The 25,872-nt window shown below is 40.8% G+C and overlaps 3 protein-coding genes across 4 annotated transcripts in view; 1 reads left to right on the top strand and 2 right to left on the bottom strand.

Annotated features, from left to right (window-relative positions):
* The window catches only part of FAM184B (family with sequence similarity 184 member B), a 45,984-nt gene extending 43,713 nt beyond the window's left edge, over positions 1–2,271 (top strand). For both annotated transcript variants that reach the window (XM_082482142.1, XM_082482141.1), the window contains one exon: positions 940–2,271. In XM_082482142.1, the coding sequence (XP_082338268.1) occupies positions 940–954 (15 nt within the window). In that variant the 3' untranslated portion in view covers positions 955–2,271. The remainder of the gene's footprint in view (positions 1–939) is intronic.
* Positions 2,272–2,987: 716 nt separating this feature from the next.
* On the bottom strand, positions 2,988–6,618 carry MED28 (mediator complex subunit 28). Its single transcript, XM_082482354.1, has 4 exons — positions 6,428–6,618; positions 6,256–6,322; positions 5,115–5,227; positions 2,988–3,558 (listed from the first exon to the last, which is right to left on the bottom strand). Exons 1-4 carry the CDS (start codon positions 6,584–6,586, stop codon positions 3,361–3,363), a joined length of 537 nt encoding a protein of 178 aa, XP_082338480.1. The 5' UTR covers positions 6,587–6,618; the 3' UTR covers positions 2,988–3,360.
* Positions 5,186–22,546, bottom strand: LAP3 (leucine aminopeptidase 3; the record flags this gene model as incomplete). The annotated part of the gene is made up of 15 exons (XM_082482353.1): positions 5,186–5,227; positions 6,256–6,322; positions 7,449–7,911; positions 8,021–8,133; positions 8,801–8,880; positions 10,572–10,674; positions 12,068–12,156; positions 13,510–13,634; positions 14,393–14,551; positions 15,575–15,736; positions 18,060–18,219; positions 19,337–19,442; positions 21,249–21,303; positions 21,645–21,760; positions 22,430–22,546. The coding sequence occupies 13 exons, from the start codon at positions 22,544–22,546 to the stop codon at positions 7,713–7,715; spliced, it is 1,584 nt and encodes a 527-aa protein (XP_082338479.1). The 3' UTR covers positions 5,186–5,227; positions 6,256–6,322; positions 7,449–7,712.
* Positions 22,547–25,872: the final 3,326 nt, after the last annotated feature.

Raw genomic sequence — 25,872 nt, 5'->3', positions numbered from 1 at the left:
AGTGTTTTATAAATATGATTGAACTATCTCTCCAAGAAATAGTTAAAAATTTATCTAGTTAGCATTATAGTTATAATGAGAAATATTTTAAAAAAACAACCCTACCACTATACTTCAGGACAAAAGCCAGCCTTCTCACCTATCTCCTAGTGGAGATTAGTTGTCTTGTAAATTGTGTGCTAGAGGTCTTTCCTTGAAGACAGATGGTGCTGACTGCTGCCAAAGACAATAGCCTGGGACACAGGCGTGGATCCAGTTTGGCAATTCCTACATCTTAAAGATAAAAGGATTCTGTGTCATGCCAGATGACTGCCAAGGCAAATCAGATTTGTATTTTAAAGGGAATGTACAGGGAGACCAAGGGTAGCTTGGCTGCTACTTACTTTTTTTAAATCAATCACAGGTGAAGTCATATTTGCTACTATAAGCTAATCAAAATTAAGATAAATGTTGAAAAAGCATCCTGAATGCTGAAAAGTCAGTTACTATGTAATAGGATTGATTATAAAAGCCAGTTAATGTTCAGATAAACCTTTCGGTTTTAAATAAAACTTTTACCCAACCTTTTTAATGCATAAATTGTATTTCATGTTTTTAAGAGTTAATGGCAGCTGCCACTTTCTGATTTTCAAGACTTCATATTCTGGAAACATCCTTTTTTTTAATTTTTTGAGATGTCAGGTCAACAATTATGTTGAAACATTCCTCCATAGCTGTTTAGTAATCCTTCACGCTTTCCTTTGTGTTACTACCAGTGCTGTTAGCCCAGTTACCTGGCTAGCACAGATCCCACTAGAAATTGTAGCTGGCACCTTTTGGCCTCAGCCAGTTCATGTGAGCACAGATCTATTCATAAGATCATGAGTTTTTCCAGAAAAAAAGTATTAAATATTGGTAAGATTGTAAGTAAGTGATGTTAATGCTTATTTGTTTGCACAGGACACATGGCAATGAACCACCACAAGCCAAAGATGACCAAAACCAAGACCCTCAGCACCAAGAATGGTTTACTAAGTATTTTTCATTTTAAAGCAAACAATTTCCATACTAAGAATTATTAGAAAAGCTGTTCCAGTTTTCTTTTAGGGAACGATAATCCAATATATGATTTAGGGGAAAAAAAAAAAAAGATATCATTTCCAAGTAAATAATTAGGAACAACTGTACTCTTACATCTAATTACTATGGCTTTATAGGCATGGATTTCTGAAAAATGCATTTTTTTTAACCACCTCTGTAAAAAATTAAGAAACAGCAAAATTCTGGATACTGTTATGTGAAGAGACTTTTTAATCAAGAGACTGTACCACTCCATAATTACATTAAATATGCAGTTTGGTCTCTGATACATCCTGTCAATCAGGCTCCAGCTGAAAAAAGATCTTACTTCTGTAGGTTTATGGATTTGCTTCATCAGCTGTTTAAAATAATTCCTGAATATAGTAATGTAACTTTTAAAGTTTTTAATAGTTTTTTGGTAAACTTATTTTAAGCCGTACAGCATGTGGTATACCACCAAGAATAGCATGTTTATAGCACTCTGGTTTAGAAACTTTCTGGTTTGCTTAATAAACTGTTTTGTATAGTCAGCATTGCAATATAATATTCCTGTTGCACTTCAATACATGTTAACAATCAGCCTGATAAACTAGGATAATATGTAAGTATGAACATTAAAACTTGCTTGTAAATCATTCATTTCCATGTTTTGCAAAATAGTGCATGTTATGCTGAAGTGTGTCAGAGACACTGAGTTCCAGATTTATGCGAACTGCATACTTGTACATTTTATCTCAATATTGTTCTTATGCCCACCAAAATGCAATGTGGGTGAATGACTACATTTATCAGGTCATGCTAGCTAATTCATGACTGGGAGGAAAGACACCCATGAAGAAATTAACCCTCAGGTGATTCATCAACAAATGTGAAAGGTAGGGAATTGTGCAACCAGCAGCCTAGTGTTTAAGATAGGATAGTTCAACTGCTGTATGATTTGAATCCCCATTTAATTTCAACCAGCAGGGCTCAGCTTTGTAACAAATTTCATGTGTGCAAAGAGGCACACCTCCCCACCTAACCTCTTGTATCAAACAGCCTGCAAGAAGTGTACCAACAGCTGTGTACCAACACTTAGTACACAACAGCCACTGCACCTCACCAGCAGTGAAAAGGTGGCAGAAGGCGCAGAATGCTTCTACAGGCCAATACTTTCATCCTAGATGTTTAGTCTTTTTTCCAAGATGAACTGCTCGATTTGGAAGCAGACTTTTGGCATTGGATTTGACAAAAAGACACTTTTTTATACATGCAGTCAAGAAGGGGATAAAATGGTGTACACTACATAACACTGAGAAGTGCCTTACTATGTGTGAGAAGATCAGAAATGTATAGGGTTGAGGTTTTCATTAGTTTTCATTTACTCTGCCCCAAAAACTTTTAAAGCACACTAGGAAGTTCAATACATAATTACTAATTCTAATTTCCAGGGTTACAATATTCTAATTAATTCTCTCCCCCAAATGGTGTCCCTAGAAAGTGGCTTTCCCAGCTATATGGATGAATTAAGCTTGTGGCCGAGTAATACAGAGACAGAATTCCTTTGCTATTTCTACCTCCAAAATGTTTTTTTGGCTACATTTAAATTACTAAATAGTGCACCCCAGTAGAAGCTAATTCTGTAGGCTGGACAGTGCTCATGACCCACCACCCACAACGAGTGCTCTTTATTTTGGGGGTAGGTATTTTGGACCGTCTCTACACTAGGCTAACAGACAGAACACCAGTAACACTGGGCCTGCATTACATACGCCCCCTAGGGGTATGCATTTTTCAGTTCCATTTCATCCTATAAGAATCAAATTTGTATATCCCGAGACCCCTTCATGAGGTGAGCAAAAGTCCAGTGGAGAAGGACAATTCACTTCAAAAAAAGTACACCCTTGATCTGACCTAGATAGAGAAAATTCTAAGGGTGCTTCTACAGTGATACTTATGGATAATTACTGCATCACAAAACATTTCAATCCTGTAGTAAAACCAAACAGTAATCTTCGCAAGTATTTTCATCATACCAGCAAAGATACAGTTAGGGGAAAGCTAGGGCCACTTCTTCTAGAAGAAACAGGATGCATTCTGGAAAATACACTTATACCAGAAAGCATCCTTAATAGCAACTCTGAATATTTTCCCTTGAAATATAAAACAAATCCATATTTTTGCAATAACAACAAAAAAGAAAGTACTTGTCTTAACTATTTATATTTGTGGTACAAATTATATTATACAAAAAGCAGACAAAGTAAAAAGAACACCACTGCTTTGCATTGTTGAAAATAGTCAGATGTGTAAAATCAGAGATCACGTTTGCTTCATTGGAGCAGGAATATTAGCAGATGCTTGTTCTAGGTAAGCTAATGGACCTTGAGGCATTTCTGCAGGCTTTTTGTGCTGTACACTGATATCTTCCAGGACCTGTTGCCAGTGTCGCAGTTTACCCAAATGCTTCTGAATTAGCGCTTCTTTTCTCTGCAATTCATTTCTTAATTCTGAAACATCCTATAGATGAAAAAATGTATATTAGTAAATAGACAGTATTCACAAGAATACAGCTCACATAAAAAGCGTGTATTTTTTTTTTTAGCATGAGTTCTTCAAGCTGATCTTTACAGGGATTCTAATAATGGAAAATCATCCAATGAAACAGAGGGAAAGCACTGTGAATGCACTAGTTCCGTTCCCCTAGGTCACAGAAGCATAGAATAGAATCAGAATTGATGAGGTTGGAAGGGACCTTTGAGATCATCAAGTCCAACCAGTAACCTACCCTGACAAAACCACTTCTAAACCATGTCCCCAAGTACCACATCTACCCTTTTTTTAAACACCTCTAGGGATGGTGAATCCACCACCTCCCTGGGCAGCCTATTCCAATGTTTAATAACCCTTTCAGTGAAAAATTTTTTCCTAATATCCAATCTAAACCTCCCCTGACATAACTTGAACCCATTTCCTCTCATCCTATCACTTGTCACCAGGGAGAAGAGGTCAGCCCCCACATCTCTACAACCTCCTTTTAGGTAGTTGTAGAGAGTGGTAAGATCTCCCCTCAGCCTCCTCCAGGCTAAACAACCCCAGTTCCCTCAGTCATTCCTCATAAGACTTGTCCTCCAGACCCCTCACCAGCTTTGTAGCCCTTCTCTGGACATGCTCCAACACCTCAATGTCCTTCTTGTAGTGAGGGGTCCAAACCTGAACACAGTACTTAAGGTGGGGCCTCACTAGTACAGGGGGATGATCACTTCCCTAGTCCAGCTCACCACACTATTCCTGATACAGGCCAGGATGCCATTGGCCTTCTTGGCCACCTGGGCACACTGCCAGCTCATATTCAGCCGGCCATCCACCAATACCCCCAGGTCTTTTTCTGCCAGGCAGCTTTCGAGCCATTCCGTCCCAAGCCTGTAGCACTGCATGGAGATGTTGTGACCTAAGTGCAGGACCCAACACTTGGCCTTGTTGAACCTCATATCATTGGCCTTGGCCCATTGGTCCAGGCTGTCCAGATCCCTCTGCAGAGCCAGCCTACCCTCAAGCAGATCAACACACCTGCCTACCTTAGTGTCATCTGCAAATTTACTGAGGGTGCATTCGATCCCCTCATCCAGATCATTGATAAAGATATTAAACAGAACGGGCCCCAGCACCGAGCCCTGGGGGACACCACTTGTGACCGGACACCAACTGGATTTAACTCAAATCACCACCACTCTCTGGGCATGGCCATCCAGCCAGTTTTTTACCCAGCAAACTTCAGCTGGGTCAGCTACTTCAGAGATCATTATTATGTCCAGCAAAATTTGACTGACTAGTTTTTCCAATGCAACTATCAATCAACTGTGTTCCAATACTCCAAAGAGCAGCAGGCATCCGGCTTCTACAGGTTCATGGCAAGAGCGCTGGGTTAACTGCCAACTTAAGATACACCATCATATTCAGAAACCCAAAATTAACGTGAACGAGGCGATTAACCATACTGGTGCACAGCTTATCTGATATAGAACAACACAGGTCTCCTGGTTACCAAGACAACAGGTAAATTAATTTGAACATACCTCTTTAATTACTTGCTCTGGTTTCTGGACTGATAGCTGCAGTCGTTTTTGTAGAAAAAAGCATTCAGTTTGCCTTGCAACATCCAGAAACTTCTGGATGCACTGATCAACACCTAAACATAAAATAACAACATAGAACAGATTCCAAAAAAAGAAGTTACCGGGCTGATACTGATAGTTATCTGTATGCTATTAAAAACACTTTTCACAGTACTTTCTAGAAAGAAAATCTTCAGATTTACTAAAATGGGCTATTTATAAAACCAGGATTTGCTTTGCAAACTTTCAAAACTTCCTTTAAAGGTGCAAAAGAGCAACTCTTTTTTCCAAGTTTGTCATTGTCAAAAATATAATAAAAGAGTGATAAAGTAATTTGTGGAACTTCGCTGTTCACTGCACGCCCAAGCAACGAGCTCAATGGAAGATTCTAAAATACAGGGATACGTAGGAGACTATTCTGCCTTTGTGTATTATGCACTACTGTTTTGATAACAAAAGCTGTCCCATTCCAGCATATGAATATGGCCTGATATCCAGAAAGAAGTTTTCAAAAGCATTTATGCTTTTTTCAAAACAATGCGTGAGATTCAGGCTTTGGAAAATTTGGGGGGAAAAGCAGACTTAACAGTACTCAAGGGCCATTTTTTACCTCCTGTTTATACCGGTTCAATATTAATTACACCTCCCACAGAGGTGCCTGTCACACAACTCTTAAATCATTGCTACTAAGCACTCTAGGCTTCCCTTTCCCACCTTTTATTACTGCTCCGTATCGCTTCGTGACGCATCTCGTTAGCGTCCTCGTTGTGAGCGGCGTTTGCCTCCACGTTAATGCAATGCCACACAACCCCCGGCGCCCGCCGGCACTCGGGCCCTTCGCGGGACCCCGATCATTCCCGGGGGGGGTTCTTTCCGTGTCCACCCTCCCACGCAAACTTCTCTCAGCCCCAAACGACGAGGCACACACCGCCCCAGCCAAGCCCAAACGCGCCGCCAAAACTTAGGGGACGTTAGCCACAGGCTGGCAACCCCCGCCGTCCCCTCAGCCCCGCAGAACAAGGCCCGGGCGCACTCTGGGCTTGTGTGAAGCCGGGCCGAGCCGCGCCACCCCGGCACCGCCCCCCCCGCCCCGGGGCCTCACCGGTGCGGATCTCCTCCTGGTCCGTGCCGTTCACGTAGTCCTGGCTCACCAGCGAGGCGAAGCAGGCCTGCGAGAGAGGAAAGCCCGGGGGTAAGAGAACGGCAGCGGCCCGGTGCCGTAAGGGCAGCGCCCGTTCGCCCGCCCGCGGCCTCCCCCGCCCTGCCCCGCACACCTCGAAGGACGCTTCCAGCTCGTCCACGAGCGTGTTGTTGGGATTGCGCGGCCCCGTCGGAGGCGGGATGAGGCCTGCCGGGCCGGGACCGCCGGGAGGGCCCGGCGGCGGCGGGCCCGGCGGCTGGTTGGCGAACATACCGCTCAGCGCGCCAGCCATGGCGCGACCCGGCGCCGCCGCGCATGCGCCGAGGGGCGGGTGCCGAAGGCGGGCACAGGTGCTGACACACCCCACACCCCCCCCCCCCCCCCCGTGCGCTCCTCAGGCGCCGCCGCCGCTAGGCCGGGGCAGCCCCAGCTAATGGGTATCGCCCGCCCCGTGTCAAACGGCAAAGAGACGCAGAGGAAGCAAAGCCATCCTTCTCCAGCCTCTGCCCTGCCACCTGGGTAAGCACCCGCTCAGCACCACTTGTTAACACACTAACGCCCCCCCCCCCCCCAGCCCCCCAAAAAAACCCCACCCCAAACCAAACCCACCCTCTAGGCCTTGATCCCACAAATTCCCAGGAAAATACCTCACCCCACGGTGTGTTAAGCCTGTTTGATGTCTGAACTGATTCTGGGACTCCTGTCCCTGCTGGGAGCCTGACAGCCTCACACCAGCACAAGGGGATGGGGGGGGGGGGGGGGGGGGAGCAGCAGGATGACAGAAATCATGTGAGATGGTAGCAAGCTCCCCCCAAAAAAACCACTTATGAGCATCCATTAGTTTTTGTAAAACAGTTACAAGATACATTCCTGTTGGCACTCGTTTAAGGTTCACTACATTAGCATGGCTCCAGCACTGACTTATCACACTAATTGCAACAGGCTAAAAAAAAAAATGACAGTGCAGTTTTATTTTTTCTAAGGAAAAAATGTTAGGAAGGCATTTTTATAAACAACTCTGCAGAGTTACCTTTCACAGCACCTACGATTCACCCAAAACCAAGGCACAGCTATGATCTCCATCTACTGTTAATTCTCTCTATCAAAATATACACCCCAATAAGAAATTTATTGTTTGCAATAATTGTACTTACTTTACATATAAAATAGTTCAGATGTTTTCCATCATCATGTTTTGGTACTGAATATCCCAATAGTTCAAACAGTATTTTTTATTTTCAACTGCATAACATGGGATGACAAATCTCAAAGGTGAGATATTCTTACCCAAGTAATGATTTATAAAATGCATTTGTAGTTCATTGCCACAGTGAAAATATGCTTGGAGCATTCATTTATGAATAATACTTTTAATTTTTTTTTTTTCCTTAAGGCAGAGTGGATGATTTTAGAGCATTTCATTTGGTATTGTGACTGTCTTGACTTAATCGAGCTGCAAACTCTACTAGTGTTCTTGTAGGCCGCCCTGCCATGCCTTTTCGAAGATAGGGCACCTCATCTTTATTTGACATCACACCAGCTATATCTAAATGAGCCCAGTGAGAAGCAGTGACAAATTCCTTCAGGAATGCAGCAGCTGTGCATGCTCCTCCAGCTCTGTGGGAAGCAGAAAAATTGTGTTGTTTCTAAAGCCACACCAACAGCACAAACATTAAACAAATACACTGAAAGAAAGGGGCACATGAGGGATATTGGTACATCTCACCTGCTGTACTTTCCAATGTTACTCAGATCTGCAAGAGGACAGTCTGTTACTTGTTTTGTGTAATGTTCAAAAAGAGGCATTCTCCAAACTCTGTCTCCCGTCAAAATGCTAGCCTGAAACAGAAACAGTGATAGTTTTGGCAAATTTTTCTTTTTTTTTTTTTTTTAACTGCATTTAGAAGCCCCAGTATTGTGCATGCTTATTTTTGTTTAGCTTTGATCAGTCTAAAAATCTTCAGCCCAATATAATATTAGGTATTTGGAAATACACTGCAAAACAAACCAGTGAATCCTACTTTTTAGGTACTTTAGTGCTAGCCAAGAGGCAAAAATTTAATGACTGCCTTTTTTTTTTTTTTCTTCTTTTTCCCTTGACACCCCAAATCCTTCCCCTCAGGGACTTCCTTTAACCATCACACTTCAGCCACTCAGGAGGCCTCTGTGAATTTCTATCAGTGCTGTTAAGTATGATCAATTACGTTCTTAACATGAACTAAGTATGTCAGTAGTCTAGAGTTTATACAGCCACTAAGTTATAAGAACATGCAGATCCTTGAAATGACGTGCATGCTGTCTGGTGAATATTACTAGCTCTCCAGTGAGGTTTAAGTCAAATATTTTTTTCAATTACATACAATACTAACACAATTCCTATGAGATTTCAAAATGTAATAACTTTTAGATTTGCATAAAGCAACACTTCCAGTAATGCAGTAACTTTTCAATAACTGAATTATTAGTGAATTAATATTATAATTTAATAATAATGCAAATGGCCTACCTCATAAAGGTGAGTCCAAAGCCAAGACGAGTTTGTGAACACCCCAGTCGCAGCAGACCCCAATGCGACATCCATGGCACCTACAGAAACATGCCTTCACGGTTACACAACAGGTGGACCTGAGCTATTCCCCTGCATCCTGACTTCTCACAGAACATTCAATTTTTAATTCCCATTATCAGTAATTTCTAAAAAGTCTGCAAAACCTAAAGATTTTAGTACACTTGCATGTTTAAGAGTTTAAACATTAAAACATTTATATAGTCTAATACGACAAGAATTCATAAAAATTATATTCTGCATTTCATGAAACTAGATTTTCTGTTTTCAGCCCGATGTTTCTTAACAATATTTCTACTATAATACATTCAGCAGTAACAGTGTCTTCTCAAAAAAAATAAACCTCTAAATTTTACTGTTTCCATATAGAAAATATAAGTGAGTGGACTTTTTCCAATTTATAGACCTCTACAATTTTCAAGCTGATACTTTCCCTTTTCTGAATTTCACTTGCATAGATTTTTGCATTGCATATGTGAATTTACTTTAAATGAAAATAATCCTTATCAAAATACTAAACCATGCCTTAAGCAGAGGCATTACATACATATATTATTTATTTGATGCTTCTCTAATGCCAACACTCAATCCTCAGTGACATAAAAAAAAAAAAAAGGAAAAAAGTAGTTTAACAAAATGATACATCAAAGAAATTTCTACGGGAGTGCTCCTCCATCCTGCTTGGTGCCCAAGGATCCCAAACACAGAATTATATATAGTCAAAGTAAACTCATTTTTCTATCATGCCCTTTATAAGGGAATACGTTTATACCAGCCAACAATCTTATAATCGGCTTCTCTTCTGCCTATTGAATTTTTCCACATCATTTGAACTGGTAAAACTGACGGAACATAGTTTAAAGCACTAGTAGAGAATATATGGAAAGAATTCTTTTGCTTAGCATATTCATAAGCAACACAGTGGACTCCTGTCTGAACCACTCTTCCATGTTAGCTCTCATTTCAGCTATAGTCACTTCACCCGTGACAGCTTATTACTACAGTTCATGAGATGCTGGTTTTAAATTTAAAATTACAACCTTATTCGTATACAACTGTAGAGATGAAACAATTAGAGCACATTTCATTATGCCTGAAAGTATGCAAACTGCACACAAGAGATACTTCAGCCAAACAAATTATTGGGAAGATGATAATGGCTCTCCTTTTCTATTGTCTAGAACCATGGAGACCTGAACTAGCTCACATAATGGAAGAACTGGTGCTGGCTAGGTCAGAGTTCAGGCACTCAGGGAAGCCATTCACAAAAAAGCTATTTTGGCTCCAGCATGGCCAGTGCCACATGGACCTGGCAGGATTTTTCCACAACCATGCCAGTTATCTCTGCGTCACACAGCCTCAATAGCTGGGAGGGCTTGGCTCAGAAATGGAAGCAGTGGAAAACATTGCACAGAAACATCAAAGTCTGTAGGCTTTCCTGCTCCTCTTAGTTCTAGCTCAGCTGGGCCGGCCCAAATTTATCTACATTGCTGAGCATGTACCCTGCATGCCAGTACCCTCCCCAGTCCTAGAGACACAGTGCAGCCATACAAGTTTTTAGAGCATAAACTGTGCTAGCTGTTGTCCTACAACACATATCATCTCAGTTGCTTTCAAATTCTGGTTGGCTTTATACTGCAACTAATCCACAGCCCAATTAATGAGAGTCACAAAGAACCAACTTGCAATATGAGCAGGGGAGATTGCTTACCTGTTAATGTTGCAGCATTCACAATAGCCCTTGCATTAAAATTGTGGGCATAACAGAGAGCATCAGCTAACAGCAGTCTTCCTTCTGCATCTGTGTTATCTACCTTCAGGTGCAAAATTATTAAAAACAGATTAACTACTGAAAACATCCCTTTCACTGACTTATTTCTTACATAATATCTTAAATAGCTGTCAGATTGTGAATGCACTGTAACAGGCCCTAAGAACTTCAGGTAATGACAATTTACTCAAAATAAACTAAAAAAAAAAGAAAAGAAAAAAGATAGTACTGACATAGTTAATAAAATAAAAGCGTATCTGTAGCTGAGGTCAAGTCATCTTTCAGCACTGCAACCTCCTCTGCATGCTGGGCCTCTGTGCTCCTGGCTCCTCAGAAGACCCTGCAGGCTGGAGAGGTGCCCCAGTGGCATGCAGGGGGGCTGGTTACCAGCCCTAGCAAAGCCCCAGGAATCCCAGGGGCTGCTTCTGAGCAAGTGCAGGGATCTGGCCCATGGAAACCGCAAAGGAGAGGGTACCACAAAGAAGCACACCTAGAAACAGTTCCTTGTTATACTGCTTTCTCTTTGGATCTTGAAACTTTCTCCCCACTTAAAAAAAAAAATAAATCAATAGCCCTTTGGCTCCTTTCACCCCTCAGGGAAAATTCATGATGAATTCCACAAGATTAATTACATCGTGTGCTCTGAGCTACTAGCGCTTTCTTGCAAGTTTTTCCTTGGTGGGGAATATGTTCTCACTCTTTTCCCTCAAAGCCGAGGGTGACTGAACTCAGTTTTGGGAGAAGAAACTCAAGGAACTGGAAGGTTCAGCAAGTCAGAGGTGGCAGAACCACAGAAATCCAGAGACAAATACTGATTAAGCCATCTACTCCTGCAGGAAATCAGTCGTCTACAGCACAATGACTTTCAGTACCATTTAATCATAGATTAATAAGGAACAGTTTGGATTAAATATGAAATATGTATTTCAGGTAATGATTTGGCAAGCTCCTTTGAACCAACAGCCCCTATGACTCAGAGTCCTGACTGTACAGAGCAGCTTGGCAGGGTAAAGACCTTGGTTATGTCAGGAGGAAACTAGTACTCTTACGTCTTACTCCAGACAGCAGAGAAGTGTCCTGAAGGGTCTGCTGGAAGCAATTAATATGTTACTCATTCTGACTGAGAACCTGTATTTATGAGCATTGTAACAACCTCTTGTGCTAAAACAAGATTTTCTAGCCTGTTCAGTAAGTGACCATACTTTTCAGCTTTTCCTAGCAATTTATAAAACATGTCTAATCTCTTCAATCTATATTTGAAAGAATCCTATGATAGCAATTGCTAATTAATAACACACATTTTTAAAAACACTACATTTGCACTGCTTATCTTTGTAAAAGGTCTTTTCAAACACGTACTCTGACTGTAATCATATAACTCGACTGATTACACCAATTCACTAAAAGTATTCAAAATCCAAATTTCACATGCATACCTGTATTGTTTTTCCATTCTTCGCTCTAACTACATCCCCAGGCTTGTTTGCCTTACCACTGGGCATATTTTCACAGAGGGGTGCCAAACCTCAGAGGGAAAAAGAAAAGTACATTACTAGTTTCTTTCTCAGAAAAAAAAAAAATACTTAGAAAAAAAACCAAAGACCTCCTTAAGTACTGTTCTCATCTTGAATTTATGCTCAAAATACAAATTTTCTTGGTTACTGAAAGACACATGGTCCAGTTTTTGATCCGGGAAATTCCTCTGCAGGCTGCACCACCATATTCTCTCACCTACACCATTTTACCACTCGAATTTACTTCTACTTTATGCCCAGACAAGTGAGATCAGAGCAGCAACAAATATCATCTTATGTCTTCCATATGTGAATAACTCACATGTAAAGGGATTTCTTTCTTTCCGAAATTAAAAGCGTCTCAAACTAACACTCTGAGCCATTCAAGCTCTGCTCATTGTAAATAAACATTGTGTAACGTCAAGAGGGGTCCAAGGACTCACCATAGAATTTCAACCATAAGAAGAGCAAATAGATGTGACTAAAAAGAGGGTCAGCTTCAAAACTCCAGCTATGAATGGGATAATCAGATGAAAGGCACTCCACCATTCCTAGGAAAAACATGCTCCTGGCACAAGGAATAAGGAAATTGTGGACTAAAAGTCTGTGTACCTAATTCCACTGGAAAGTGGTGGACTTTTTCCCATTGTATCCTTTTAATTGAGGAATGTCGTGAGGCTGTGTGTTTCGCTGCCCTCTACTGGTTGAATCATAAGTGACCAAAATATTAGTTTCCTGAAAGTCAAGGTTCTCAAACATAAAACTTATCTTAGACCGGATTACATGTCATCAGCAACTCGTTTTGCCACGACTCCTTAATCAGCTCATTTAATTTTAGCTGTGCTACATTTCCGCAGAAAAAATATAAGCATTGCTTATACATATAAACAGTATGAATATGCAGGGGGTTTTTTGTTTGCTTTAGATTTCTGCTGAGATATTCACCTAAAGAAGCAAAAGCTGATCTCTCTTCCTGTTCAGCTGTGGCAAACAGTCATGGAGGTAGCTCAGCTAACTCCTTTTCATTTTTAATTGCTTTTACAGATATCCACATTCCTTCTTGTAATGAAGGATCAGAACTTCTGAAAAAATCATTGAAAATAAGACTGTTGACAATCATTTCTCACCCAAGATCTAAAAATCATGCCTTCAAAATCTTAATTCAATGTTGAAATATTTTATTCAAGCAAAACTAAATTTTTGATAAGCAAGTAAAAATGGAAGAGAAGCGGAGACAAACACATCTGCAAGAATCCATGGCATTTCAGTAAGACTGTTATCATTGCCGATACCAGAAAATGACTTTGTCAAAAAGAAATCTTGTAAAATTAAGATTTTGGGATTCTTACATAAAACAGACTTACCAATTATGTTAAGAGGTAGATTTAAAGCTGCTGCTGTCACAATGGCTGAACAGATAGTTGCCGCCCCTCCCATATCTGCTCTCATCGCATCCATACCTGATGACGGCTTCAGTGAAATGCCACCACTGGAACAAACAGCACAAGTATCATCCAACATGTAGGAGTTTGAAGTTGCGTACATCAATAATATTCTGTCCATCAGTATGTTTTAGCACCAAGTATCAGTAAATGTGTTTTCATATACTCCTGCAACACCCTAACAAGCATACTGAAAGCAAGGTATCTGGGTTTTCATTTCAGATAAAAGATGTCCCCGAATTATTTCCTCATAATTAGGATGCCATAAAAATGCAGGTAATCTGCAGCAGACTAACTCAATGGTCTTCATAATAGCAAAAGAGCACAAAACAAAACCAAAATAGTACACTTGGCAAAATCAGCATATGAAGGGGAACAGACTGATAAATTCTTCAGTAACTGTCATATGAAAAGCAGTTACAAGGAACTGCTGCAAAGAATGAACTATTTTTCCTTAAGCATGATCTAGATGTCCAGTGATAGACTGTAATTCTAAACGTGTAAATTTTTCATCCAGAGATTTGCTCAGGATGAAAAAAGAAAAAAAATAGCAAGTCCTTTGTTTTTTTTTTTCCTCCCCAAATTTCCATTTTCCCCTTACAAGACAAGGACATATCAATTCCTACTTTGTCCAACCACTCATGTTTTGTTTTCTCCCCAGAAAAGGCAACACAGTCTACTATATAGGACAAGTTCACTGGAATGGCATTGAAAGATACGTGAGCAAAGAAGTGTCTACCCATGGAACGTGAACAGCAGGAAGGCATTTCCCCCCGTTTACTCATTAAAATATTAGCATACATACCTGTCAAATGTAACTCCTTTCCCTACAAATACCAGTGGGGGGTCATTTGTATTAGCACCACCTAAATAGTGAATTTCCAGAAAGATGGGAGGTTCTGCCGAACCCTTAGCTACACTCAGGAACGCTCCCATCTGTTGAGTTGCTATCCAAGACTCCGGTCTGGAATAGAAATATATATATTTATTTTTGTAATTGGACACTTGACTAAGGTGATTTATTTTGTTTGTTTAGAGATCACAATTCTTGAAGGCTTATACACAAACTATTAATTTCATTTTAGTTAGTTATTTTGGAAACCATCATTTAAATCCAACCATTATTACTTTTTTTTGTGAAACAGAAAAATAGTGCCTCAGAGTTGCTGCTTGGTTTTTGTTTTGCCTCATTTAAAAAAAAAAAGCAAAACAAAAACCAACAACAACAAACAAAAAACAGTCTACACTTTCTGCATGAGAAGCATTAAACTTCCACTTGCCCATCAGGCTGTAGTCTCTGAAGGCATATGGGGTAACAATATTGCAGCAGGTTACAGTTTAGCTTTCTGCTCTCAAGATGGTTAACTATAAGCAACGTCGATTTCCCTCAGTCCTTTGCATTTCAACTAAACAGCCTCCAACACTTGCACAACCAGTTAGCCCATTTCCACTGCACTGCAGTAACTAGAAATGCCAAGGCAAGAAGCATTAGCTGTGCAAGTTCAACTGCGAGGGATTTTATGATTCCATCCCAACATTTTTAAAAGCTAAAAAATGCCCAAACATAACAGCAATAAATAGAGGATGTTTAATTATCACATCCAAACAAAAAACAAAGGTACGTATAAAATCCACTTGGGAAAAAACCCAGAAGGTATTAGAAAAAAGGTACCCAGTATTTGCCCTCTATTCACTGAGTGTTCATCAGGCTTCCTCTTTCACAGCACATGTGTCAATTAAGCAGTAATTGACTGCATGACTAATTGACAGTTAATCATTTTACTGTGTCACAGTATCTTGCTTACTCTGCAGACTAGAACTAATACCGAGAGTAGCTTGCTTTCTGGGCACCTCTCATTCAGTTTTGCCAAATGCTTCCCCTGCTTTTGTCATTTGAAGTGGCAGAGTGAAAATGAGAGCACACTGCATATTTGAATAGCCTGGAAGGTATCTTACCCTATAGAGGAATCATTTCAGTGGAATTTACCTTATATGGACCTTCACATTGCTGAAACTTCTGAGCTTCTGTTCAATATGTTCAGCAAATTTGATTGGAGTTATATAATTAGCTGGAGCCTCCATAAGATACCGAGCAAGGTTCTGACCCTCAGCGTAGAGAACACCTTTTTGCCAGGCTTCGCTTTCAGCACTAAACAACACCATACAATAATCAGATTCATAAACATTTGCAAAAGTAAGATGTTGTCAGCATCCACCTGTTCTCTCCTGTTTGAAAATGCAATTTGGAGCAATTCAGGATATTATAGTAATCTTACTATGAGGAATTTAGTATGAAATCCAAGGTGCATCTAGTCTAGTAGCTCATCTTTGGTTCTAGTCAGTGTCAAATGCTTCACAGAAGGCTAGAGGAATCCTACAGCAGACAAATGTAAAAACACCTAATACATTAGGTGTTGTTCTAATCCTTGCTAGTCAGAGACTGGCTTAAATCCTTAAGCACAAGGTTTAATACCCCTTCCAAAATTTGTAATTGCATTAATTATAACAGCCCTGAAAGTTTTTATTTACCATGTAAAGCCTCCAATTCTGTTTTTCACTTTACTGAAATACGATTATGTGCTAAGAGTAGAATTTGGATCTCATTTCACAGTGCACTCAAGGCACTTCACTAATGAATGACAGAGCAAACATTCGAAGAGCTGCCTGCATAGGAAATGGAGATGTCTCTCTGGTTACTTTGCAACCCACCAGCACAAAACCTTTCATTTTACTGAGACAGAACCGAAAGACTTATTTGCTTTAAAAGATATCACAAAACAGGACATTAAGCTTGATTCTGCATCTCGAAAGAGCAACACAGTGAAGGAATCCAGGAGGAATATAGAAACATTGCCTGGATATGGTGGGATGGAATTAAGGTAACAAATCTCACTTGCCCACTGAAACTGGCAAGAAGTGGGAAAGGCAACAAGAGGACTTCAACAGGTACATCATCAGCAAAAGGAAGGTCAGGAATGCTGTCCCCTTGCTAAATCAGGCAGGCAATCTAGTGAACACTGAGAAGACTGAAGTTAATGCCTGCTTTGTGTCAGCCTTAATTATTAAGATCTGCTTCCAGATTCCCCAGTTCTTTGTGCTTAGTAACAGAGTTTGGGGAAGAAAGGTACTACCTATAGAAGAAGATAGACTTAGGACTGCTTAAGAAAGCTGGACACACACAAGTCCTCGATAGGAGGCAGAATATACGAGAGTGCTGAGGGAGCTGGCTGGCATCATTGCGTATGGTCTCTTTCAGTTTGAAAGGTCACAGTAACTGAATGTGGTCCCTGATGACTGGAAAAGGACAGATCTCCACCGTTAAGAATGGCAAGGAGGATACAGGGAATGACAAGCCAGTTATCCTAGACTAATCCCCTAAAAATTTATGGAGAAAGTCATCTTGGAAGTGATTTCCAGGTACATGAAGGACAAAAGGGTCACCGGGAACAGTCACTATAAGTTTATCTGGGACAAATCGTGCCTGACCAACTTGACTGACTTTTATGAGAGGGTTGGCATAAGAGGACCCACAGTAGATGTCAGTTATCTTGGCCTTAGCAAGGTTTTCACATAGCATCCTTGCAACACAAATTGAGAAAACATGAACAGGAGGGGTAGACTACAAAATAGGTGAAACACTGGAAGAACTGTTGGGCTCAGAAGATAGTAGACAATAGTTGAATGGTCTAGCTGGCAGTTAGTTATGTGTGATGCTCCTCAAGGGTTGATAGTGAGGCCGATACCTTCATCAACAATTTGGACAAAGAAATGTAGAAGTTCATGGACCGCATTGCATTGTGGGAAGCAGCTGAAATGAGGAGGGTAGGGCCACCATTTGAGAGGCCTTGACAAGCTGGAGCAATGCACCAAGGGGAACACCATGAAGTTTAACAAAGACTGGCATAAAGTCCTTTACCTGGGACAGAACAGCTCTGTGCAATAGTCAGGCTGGACACTGTCTAGGAAGAAAGCAATGTTGCAGAAAAGAGCCTGGGGATCCTGGTGGACAAGTTGAACAGGAGTAAGCAGCGCATTATTGCGGCGACAAAGGCCAACCACGTACTGGGTTGGATTAAAGCACAGCCAGCACGTTAAGGAAAATTATTATTTACCTCCTTGGCATTTGTGAGGCTGCATCTAGCTACATCCACTTTTGAGTTCCTGAATACAAACCCAATTCTGATACACTGAAGAAAATCCAAAGGATTTCATCCTGGGCCTTGTTTCTATGAAGCAGCATTTATTAACCTTCAACCTCAGACAGGGCATACTAACAAAACACATGAAGCAAACACTATAAATATACTTGAGATGTAAAATACTTCAGAAAATTCAAAGGAGTAGGAGTTAAGAGGGATATTGCTGCTAGCCCTATTCTTTCAGTTTTGTGTTTTTCTCATGCACAAGCATGCACCAGTTTTATAAATAAACAAACAGGTAAATAAATAGGCAAGCTTTTCTTTTGTTATCACCTTCCATGAAGCTGAGGAGTAACTACAGGTTTCTTCTTTTGCTTCAGCTCGTTATATTCATGCAATCCAAGAACAGCACCTTCCGCAGCCGCTTGAGCATCTCCACAGGGGTCTACTTCAACACAAGCGATCTCCAGGTCTTGGATCTGTCTACAGCCAACTGAAAAATACAGTACAGGACAAGCAGGCTGAGTATTGCACAGAACAACAAAACTGGTGTCTGAAGTGATCAATATGACATTTCAAGGAAAAAATAATTTTAACTCAAGATATCAGAGTTTTAAGTAAATCAATTAAAAAGATCATGCAGTAGAATAATTAAAAATGCTAATGACTATATACTGACAAATTCTAACTAAACATGTCTCTTGATGAATTGTAATAATTAAGACATTTCCCAAGAAGAAAAATGAAAGTCTGCAGTTGTTCTGATTCCTTTAAGCTCACTCTATATCAAAAAAAGCTCTACCATTCTGGAGTGCTATGGACTATGACTATCTACAGATATCAGAAATTTGCTGTAATTTATTTTTTCGCTAAGAATATATGACTGCTCTTTTCTTCCAAATGAGTTGATACACACTTTAATAAACAAACAAAAATAATAATATATTCCAGAAATTCTATTTTGTACTCAAATAATTTAACTATGTTTTGGCTGCTGGTGAGACAATGTGAGCTAGCACTTTGGACATACAGCTGTCACACATCTGTGACTGACCTCTAGTCTCAGATTATAAACTCTGCAGTGACAACTCTTTTTACTCTTGTTTTATACACACTTAGATGCAGCAGTCATCCTTGATTGAGAGGCCTCCTCTGCCTACGACAGATAACATACTGAATCATACTGTTGATGTTGTGAAAGATACCAGTTTATAACACAAATATCTCAGTTACCAATTAAGTGGCAAAAGTAAATGTAAGTGCATATTCAAATAAAGTATGAGCATAAAGTGAGTTGCTGATGCTTTCAGGCTTCAAAATAGTAGTAATTAAACAAGTGCCTTTTCAATATCACATTGTTTGGGAAAGTTATTTGATATAGCTAAATGCAGTTACCTGTCTACAGATTGATTTACATGCCCTGTAACTCCTTCCTCACTGAGCAAAAGCTTACATGAATATCAGTGGCCAGTAAACACATTTACCAAACCATGCAGTAAGTTTTGCATTTCAAAACAAAATCCTAGACTCGTGCTTCAAAAGTGGAACATGCTGCATGGTTGCAGTAGTTTTATAGACAAAATGCTTAAGAAAATTTAAAAATAGTTAACCTGCAACAGCTGCACGAATATTTTCTTTGCTTTCATTCCAGTTTTCTTGGTCATTTACTCCAGCATTCTTCTTACCCAAGCCAACTACAACCACACTCGGAAAGTCCTAGATGAAGCCAACACACAAATGGATTCACTTTCCTCATTGTTACAGCCACAGCAGAGAGTTGTTAAAGACTTTACTTTCCAAATCAAACCAAGCACAGCATTAAAATACATTCAGTACTTCAGTACTTTCTCTACATTACACACATTTCTACACTGAGTGCCAGTATGGCGCCACTGTCTTGCACTACCAATCATTCACCACAGGCCATGCAACCAGTTGTTCTGCTTTCCAGTTAATAGTTAATTATGTGTGTTGCAGCAGACAGGGCTTGATGCTCAACACATAGCAAACTTGGTACTTCTAAGGGCAAGTCTAAGAGTCCTTTGAAAGCAGATCCAGCTTTCCAGCTGCAACAAATGCCAGAACAGAGCTGGAGGTATAACCTTTTTTGGCTCGGTTCATGGAAATAAAATCACTTCAAAGGCTGAGGCTATTAGCTCGGCTCAGGAGCTGAGCTGGCATGATTGGCCAGGTAACAGACCAAAGCTATACAGAGGTACACAGCTCCAGAACTCAGGAAAGCAATGTAGCACAGCAGACGAAATGCTTGCCTTATAAGCTGCAAGTAGAAGGCAAAAAGGAAGAAATAACGAAGACTGATGGAGTATTTTAAGAATGAAGTCAAATTTGTATAAAACTCAAGGTTATGTATGTGAACAGATTTCCCAATGCTCTGAAGAAAAATTAAGTTAATCTTGGGTTTTCCCGTCCACCACAAATAGCTGCTCTGTCCAATTCTAGCAATCAGTTTTCAGACTGCTACACCGTAGTAAAGTCTTTTAGTCCACAAGATGCTGAAACTAGTGTTAGCTTTCCAGAAACTGAGTCATTCAAGTTGATCTAAAATGTATTTTTTTTGCTATCATTATTTTTTACACACTTAGAAGAGCGCGTAAGGCCAAATTCTACTGCCTTCTCTTGCAGAGATTTGCTACTCACTTCAGAGGCTGAACTGACCTTCAGCAGATTCAACTTCCATGAAATTTCTGAGCACCTTTCTACTGAGTCCGGTGTCACCTGTCTGGGGTCTCCACACAGGAATTTATACACGGTAGGGAATACTCACTACAAATTGTTTTATTTAAAATAATTTAAATAGCCCTAGTGTAAGATTCAGTTACTTATACAGGGATACCTAACGTGGCTGCCTAGCCTCTGGCTACTACTCCAAAAAGGCACAATTGTACTGTATTTGCCAGCTCTGTGTGGGTGTGTTAGATGTATTAGGGCTTCTCAAATGGCAACAAAAGCCTAACTTTAAGGAGATGAATCCCCATTTTATACCCTTGTGATATATCACGTCTGTGCAGTCAGAAGTCCCACCTGAAGAACAGTCCCATGTCTTGTTTTCAGAAGTTTCTAACACATGACTTTAAAACCTCTGGTTAAAGCCCATGATGGGACTACCTTGTGTTATAACTGCTGCATCTGGAAGGTTTTTTGCACATATGGGTACACACTCACTTCTCCTGAATACACAAGACACAGTAGAAGTCTGATCCAAAACTGTCGTGATTCAACTCATTCAGTAAGCAGTTATTCAGAGCGCACCACCTTTGGAGCAGACTCGTTTACATCTTCTCAATTTGCAGCACAGTGGAGGGGGCACAGGATTGTGCCAAAGGCCATGCAAACGCAGGGAGTACAGAACAGGTTTCAGTAAGAACCACATCTTTTGTTGGGGGGCAGGGGAGAGAGAGCAGAGCATTTATGGAAGCACAGCAGTGAACTCAGCTTAAAGTAAGACGTAAAGGCAAACCTCACACACTAATGAATACACACACAAAAAGCCAAAGTTCATACCTGATGCAAACCATGGAATATACGTGTTTTGCCTTTCTTCAAAGGTGGCCCGCATCTAGGACACAAAAAGACTCTTTCAATTAAGAAGTCTTTCTTGATGATAAATCTTACAGTACTACGTTCACTCCACAACCCCGCACTGCTCCTCAACACCCTACTGGGACACTTGGCTCAGTGCTGATTCACAGAGAAGGACAGGCCCGTGAATGTTTTGCATCTGTCTCCTCAGTGTTTGGGTTTTGCACAGCAGTTCCTCTCCAAACTGCTTGGCCCCGTAGAAGCAAATACCAGCCTGAAAAGTGGTATGGATACAAACACTAATAATGATGAAAGAGATCATTCTTATTGGTGTTTGTAGATACTTTAATCCATTTCACAAGTTTATCACACACTTACACAGACAGAAGTTCTCTCAGCTTCCCAGACACAAGTCTATCGAAAGCATCTCCTGCACTCGTGAACTGGGCAGCACCTTCATCCTTTTCACTTGAGTAGGTTCCCAGAACAAGACCCTAAAAAAGGGCACGCATTAATGTAAACAACACAAAATTTAGAGGCCCACCTGCAAAGCAGCAAGCATACTGTTCAAACCATAGCTACTGCTGGATATGTTCATCTCAATTTATGCATTCATCTAACGTGATGCACAGAGCGACACTTTACTAAACCAGGATAAACTACTACAACTACTTTTAAGTGTGAAAAAGAAATTAGATACAGTATAACTAAAGCTATCATAATTTTGCCTAACACGCTGAGACGAAAACTCTTTCAATCTTTAAGTACAAGAGAGCCTCCCCCCCAAGGCGGACCCCCAGCCCGATGCACCCGGGAGGAGCAGAGGGACCCGCAGCACTCCCGACCCGGGCGCAGGGGAAGGGCCGCCAGGTGCCGGGGCAGGAAGGCGGCTCTGCCCGGACAGGGACCTTCTCCAGGCGCCCACCCAGCCAGCGCCGCAGGTCTGCGAGCTAAAGCCCCAGGCTGGCCCGGGGAGGGGGGGCACACGGAGACCCCGGAGCTGGGCGCCGGGCACGCTCAGCCATGAGCTGCCCAGCGGGAGGGAGAGAGACCCGAGGGGAGGGGGGGGGGGGACACCCCACGGCCGCCGCTGCCTCCGCCCGTCCCGGCTCACCCCGAGCAAGAGGGGCCGCGAAGGGAAGGCGCCCCCCCCGCCCCCTCACCTTGCCGCCCGCCCCGCGGCTGTAGCCCCGCGGCGAGGAGCCCTGCGCCGGGCAGCTGCGGGCCCGGGACAGAGCCCGGCCGAGGCGGCGCGCAGCCGCCCACCAGGGCAGCAGCATGGCGGGGAGGCAGCCGGCGCGTTGCTGTCCTCATCCGCCGGCGCCGGCGGGGCGGGGCCCGCGGGGGCGGAGCGGAGCGGAGCGGGGCGGGGCGGGACGTAGGGAGCGTTTACAACCGGTGTGTTCAGGAGCAGGAGGTGGTGTTTGGTAATGTTGACCTGCGCACCGGGGCTTTGTATCGCAAGGGATGGGGGGGTGACTTGGTTTCGCGGTGGGTTTTTGCCCTTGTGTGGTATGGTCGGGGTAAGTATCCACACGTGCTGCTGAGGATGAAACGCCGCCTCTTGTGGGCTTGTCACAAACTTTAAAAAACCCAGTCCTGGTATGCATACAGTACATTGAATGTGCACGTGACGATTAAAATGTAAATGGTTTATGAAAAAAAAAATATCAAAGCTTTATTGCAAATGCAAAGACAACAAATTTACATTATTTTTCATGTAGGATGGTGGTTTACTTGTATAATACCACCGTGACTGTTTAGGAAGAGTTGATTACATTCTAAGAGAAAGCAGTAACAATACCAGGGTGACATTAAAAAAAAAATATGGTAAGTGAAAATAAAGGACCAGTGAGAATGATTATGGTTATGTTTTATCAGGAGAATTCACCACAGAATACTGGATCATCAATGTAACGTTAGAAATAAATTTATGCTTCTCTAGCAAAAGCACTGTATGGAAAAGAACTGTTTGGAGTTTGCTGACATTTATTGTATCATCAGCATGAAGAGACAGAGTTTCAGTGGCACTGAACATGCACTGGATTTTAATCTGATATGACACTATGTATAACAATTAGTTTACTTTTCCATACATCTGTAACTGAACTTACACTGTTACATCAGCAGAACATCATGAAGCTGGGCCTGTTCTCCTCTAACAGTATATTGCAGTTCCTACATAACAGCTTTTTCCATTAACTGGTACAGAGAGAAATAATATGTCTTATTAAGGACAGTGGCACTCAGAGACAATGACTGAGTCTGATTGGATGCATTTTGATTTATCTTGTAGAATTACATTTTCTAACATTAAATCATAACATTATTTAAAGAATCAAAGTGGTAATTAGTTTTTAGGTTCATTTATTTTGGAAAGGCTCTTAGATACAATGAAGAGTTTCTTAGCTCTTTGAAGAATGGCTCCATAGCTTCTCTACGTCCTGCATGGAGCTTCTATATATTCTGCATGTACAAATTAAGTGAGTATTTTCAGGGTATATGAAATTGCCTTTAATTTTATGGAAAGATAGGATTTAACCCGTAATCTCTTCAAAGCTCTGGGCAGATATTGCTCATAAATGTTCTCATTTGGGATTTCAAATCTTCCAAAGTAAAAAATACCCCCAAAGAAGTCTTCATTTCCACGTTGAGCATGCATATGATCAGATACACTATGTGAAGTATAACTAAAATAAAAATGTTTAAATAAAGTAGATCAAACTTACATCAAGTTCCACATTTTCTTAAAGTATTTTATGATGTACAAGGGAAAGCTGAAAAGGTCTAAGTGATAGACTTACCTATTGTTAACCTAAAGGTGTGCTTTGTAATTGTACATCTTAACTATATGTGATTGCATTTAACATTATTGTCCCAGACAAAATTTCCCAGGGCAAATATTCTATGCATTGTCCCATCAGTGTGTCTTAGCAGTGCTTAAACTGAGACAACCTGGGCAGCTGAAAGGTTACTTTAGCCTTATATCTGTTTTGTTCGGTTTAATTCATGCATTGTAATAATTCTGTTCACTCTAAAGTCGACTGAAAATATTGTTTTCTCACAAGTCACAAAACAGTCATTGGGGTGATAATGTTATTTCGTCATTCAACTCATTCAACAATATCCCACAATAATACTTCATACATCTGCTGTGAGAAATCTTCTTTTGGACTGTCACTGCAGGGTATGCTTCATTGTTGAATACATTCAAACCCAGACATTAAAAAGCTGATCAGCCTGGTTATCCTTCTTTATTTATACAATGTAGTCTAATGGTTCTTTCAGAGCTACTGTGACCTATCTAGGAGTACAGTCCAACAAATCTTTAATCTTGTCCTTACCTAAGTAGTCCCACGGCTCTTATTCGATAACTAGTTTCTGGGGAAAGTTTGGGGGGCATTAAGCAATTCCTTAGCAGTATGAAAAATGTGTTGTAATGCATGCATATTAGTACTACTGAAAAGCATTTCTGAGGCAATCGTTCTATATGGATGATCATAAAATCTGCTTCCTCTTCACTTCCTAAAGAGAGTTATATTTAGTAAAGGCTAAGTTACATGTTACAATATAATTCTTTATGTACAACAACTACTTCTAAATTATATGTTCCTAGAACAATTACAAATGACAAATATTTCATTTCCTACTTGTGTAATTATACTGCAGTTTAAGGTCTTTTTTGGAGCCCCTCACAATTTTCTGGGAGGTGAAGGTGGTGGTAAATTTTTATGAGACTTTAAAAAAAAAGTAGCGCTCCTAAAAAAACCCAGTAGCTAACACAGTCTTGAAGACAGATTATTAGGGCCTATTGAAGAAGCACCCTCACAAATTTCTGTTTCACTCATAATACTGCTAAATTTGTAGGGCCAGAACCAGAGAAGGTACAGGCTACAGTAACAGACACGACTCATTGCATCTGTAGGTTGTTTGGCTAATAACATTTCTGCTGAAACTAGGCCACTGACTGCCAAATGTCTGCTGGTATTGGTGTGTATGTGCTGACAAGGACATAAATATTTTTCATTTCTTACCTCACACAGAGCTTGCACATACACTGCTGAAGCATTTAGTGAACATAGTGATTTCAGTCTGCTGTGTAAATTAAGAGTACTCTAGAGTGTTACAACTCCAAATCTGATTTTATAAGAATACCAAATGAAAGTAGAATTTACTGCATAAAAAGTATGTTTTAATTGGTCTTTAGATGAAAACGAAGTAAAATGAGCATGGAAAATAAGTATTTGGGCCAAAGATATTAAACTCATAGGCTTAAGCCAAGTTATAAAGTCCTTATTTAATACCTAAATAAGTGGCCTAATCAGCAAACGTGTTAAATTATCAGCTTATTCTAGCAACTTTCTTTACTGAGTGTTCTGCACACTTCAGTGATGAAACCAGTAATTTGGGTACATAAAATGCAGTTTTAGACACTTCTGAAAATGCTTGACCCTTACAATACTATTTTGTGAAGATGTCTTTCAAATAAATAATAAGGAATTTTTGTATATCCTGACATGTTCTTAAAACACTTTGAATTCCCTTTCTAAAAAAGCTACTGCTTTTTTCAAAGAGCTTTTCACAAGAGTAGAGTTACACAACAGTA

This window comes from Vanellus vanellus (assembly GCF_965231255.1).
Source record: "Vanellus vanellus genome assembly, chromosome: 4".
NCBI classification, from domain to species: Eukaryota; Metazoa; Chordata; class Aves; order Charadriiformes; family Charadriidae; genus Vanellus; species Vanellus vanellus.
The sequence above is the reverse complement of the archived record's forward strand: the minus strand, read 5'-3'. Positions and strand labels throughout refer to the sequence as shown.

What these genes read in the sequence shown, in the direction of transcription:
- MED28 (XM_082482354.1), bottom strand. Translation starts at nt 6,586, where the DNA reads ATGGCTGGCGCGCTGAGCGGTATGTTCGCCAACCAGCCGCCGGGCCCG. An exon ending in CCAGGAGGAGATCCGCACCG is followed by an intron (nt 5,228 to 6,255) that starts GTGAGGCCCCGG and finishes TTTTATGTTTAG; the next exon opens with GTGTTGATCAGTGCATCCAG. An exon ending in CAGAGCAAGTAATTAAAGAG is followed by an intron (nt 3,559 to 5,114) that starts GTATGTTCAAAT and finishes TTTCATCTATAG; the next exon opens with GATGTTTCAGAATTAAGAAA.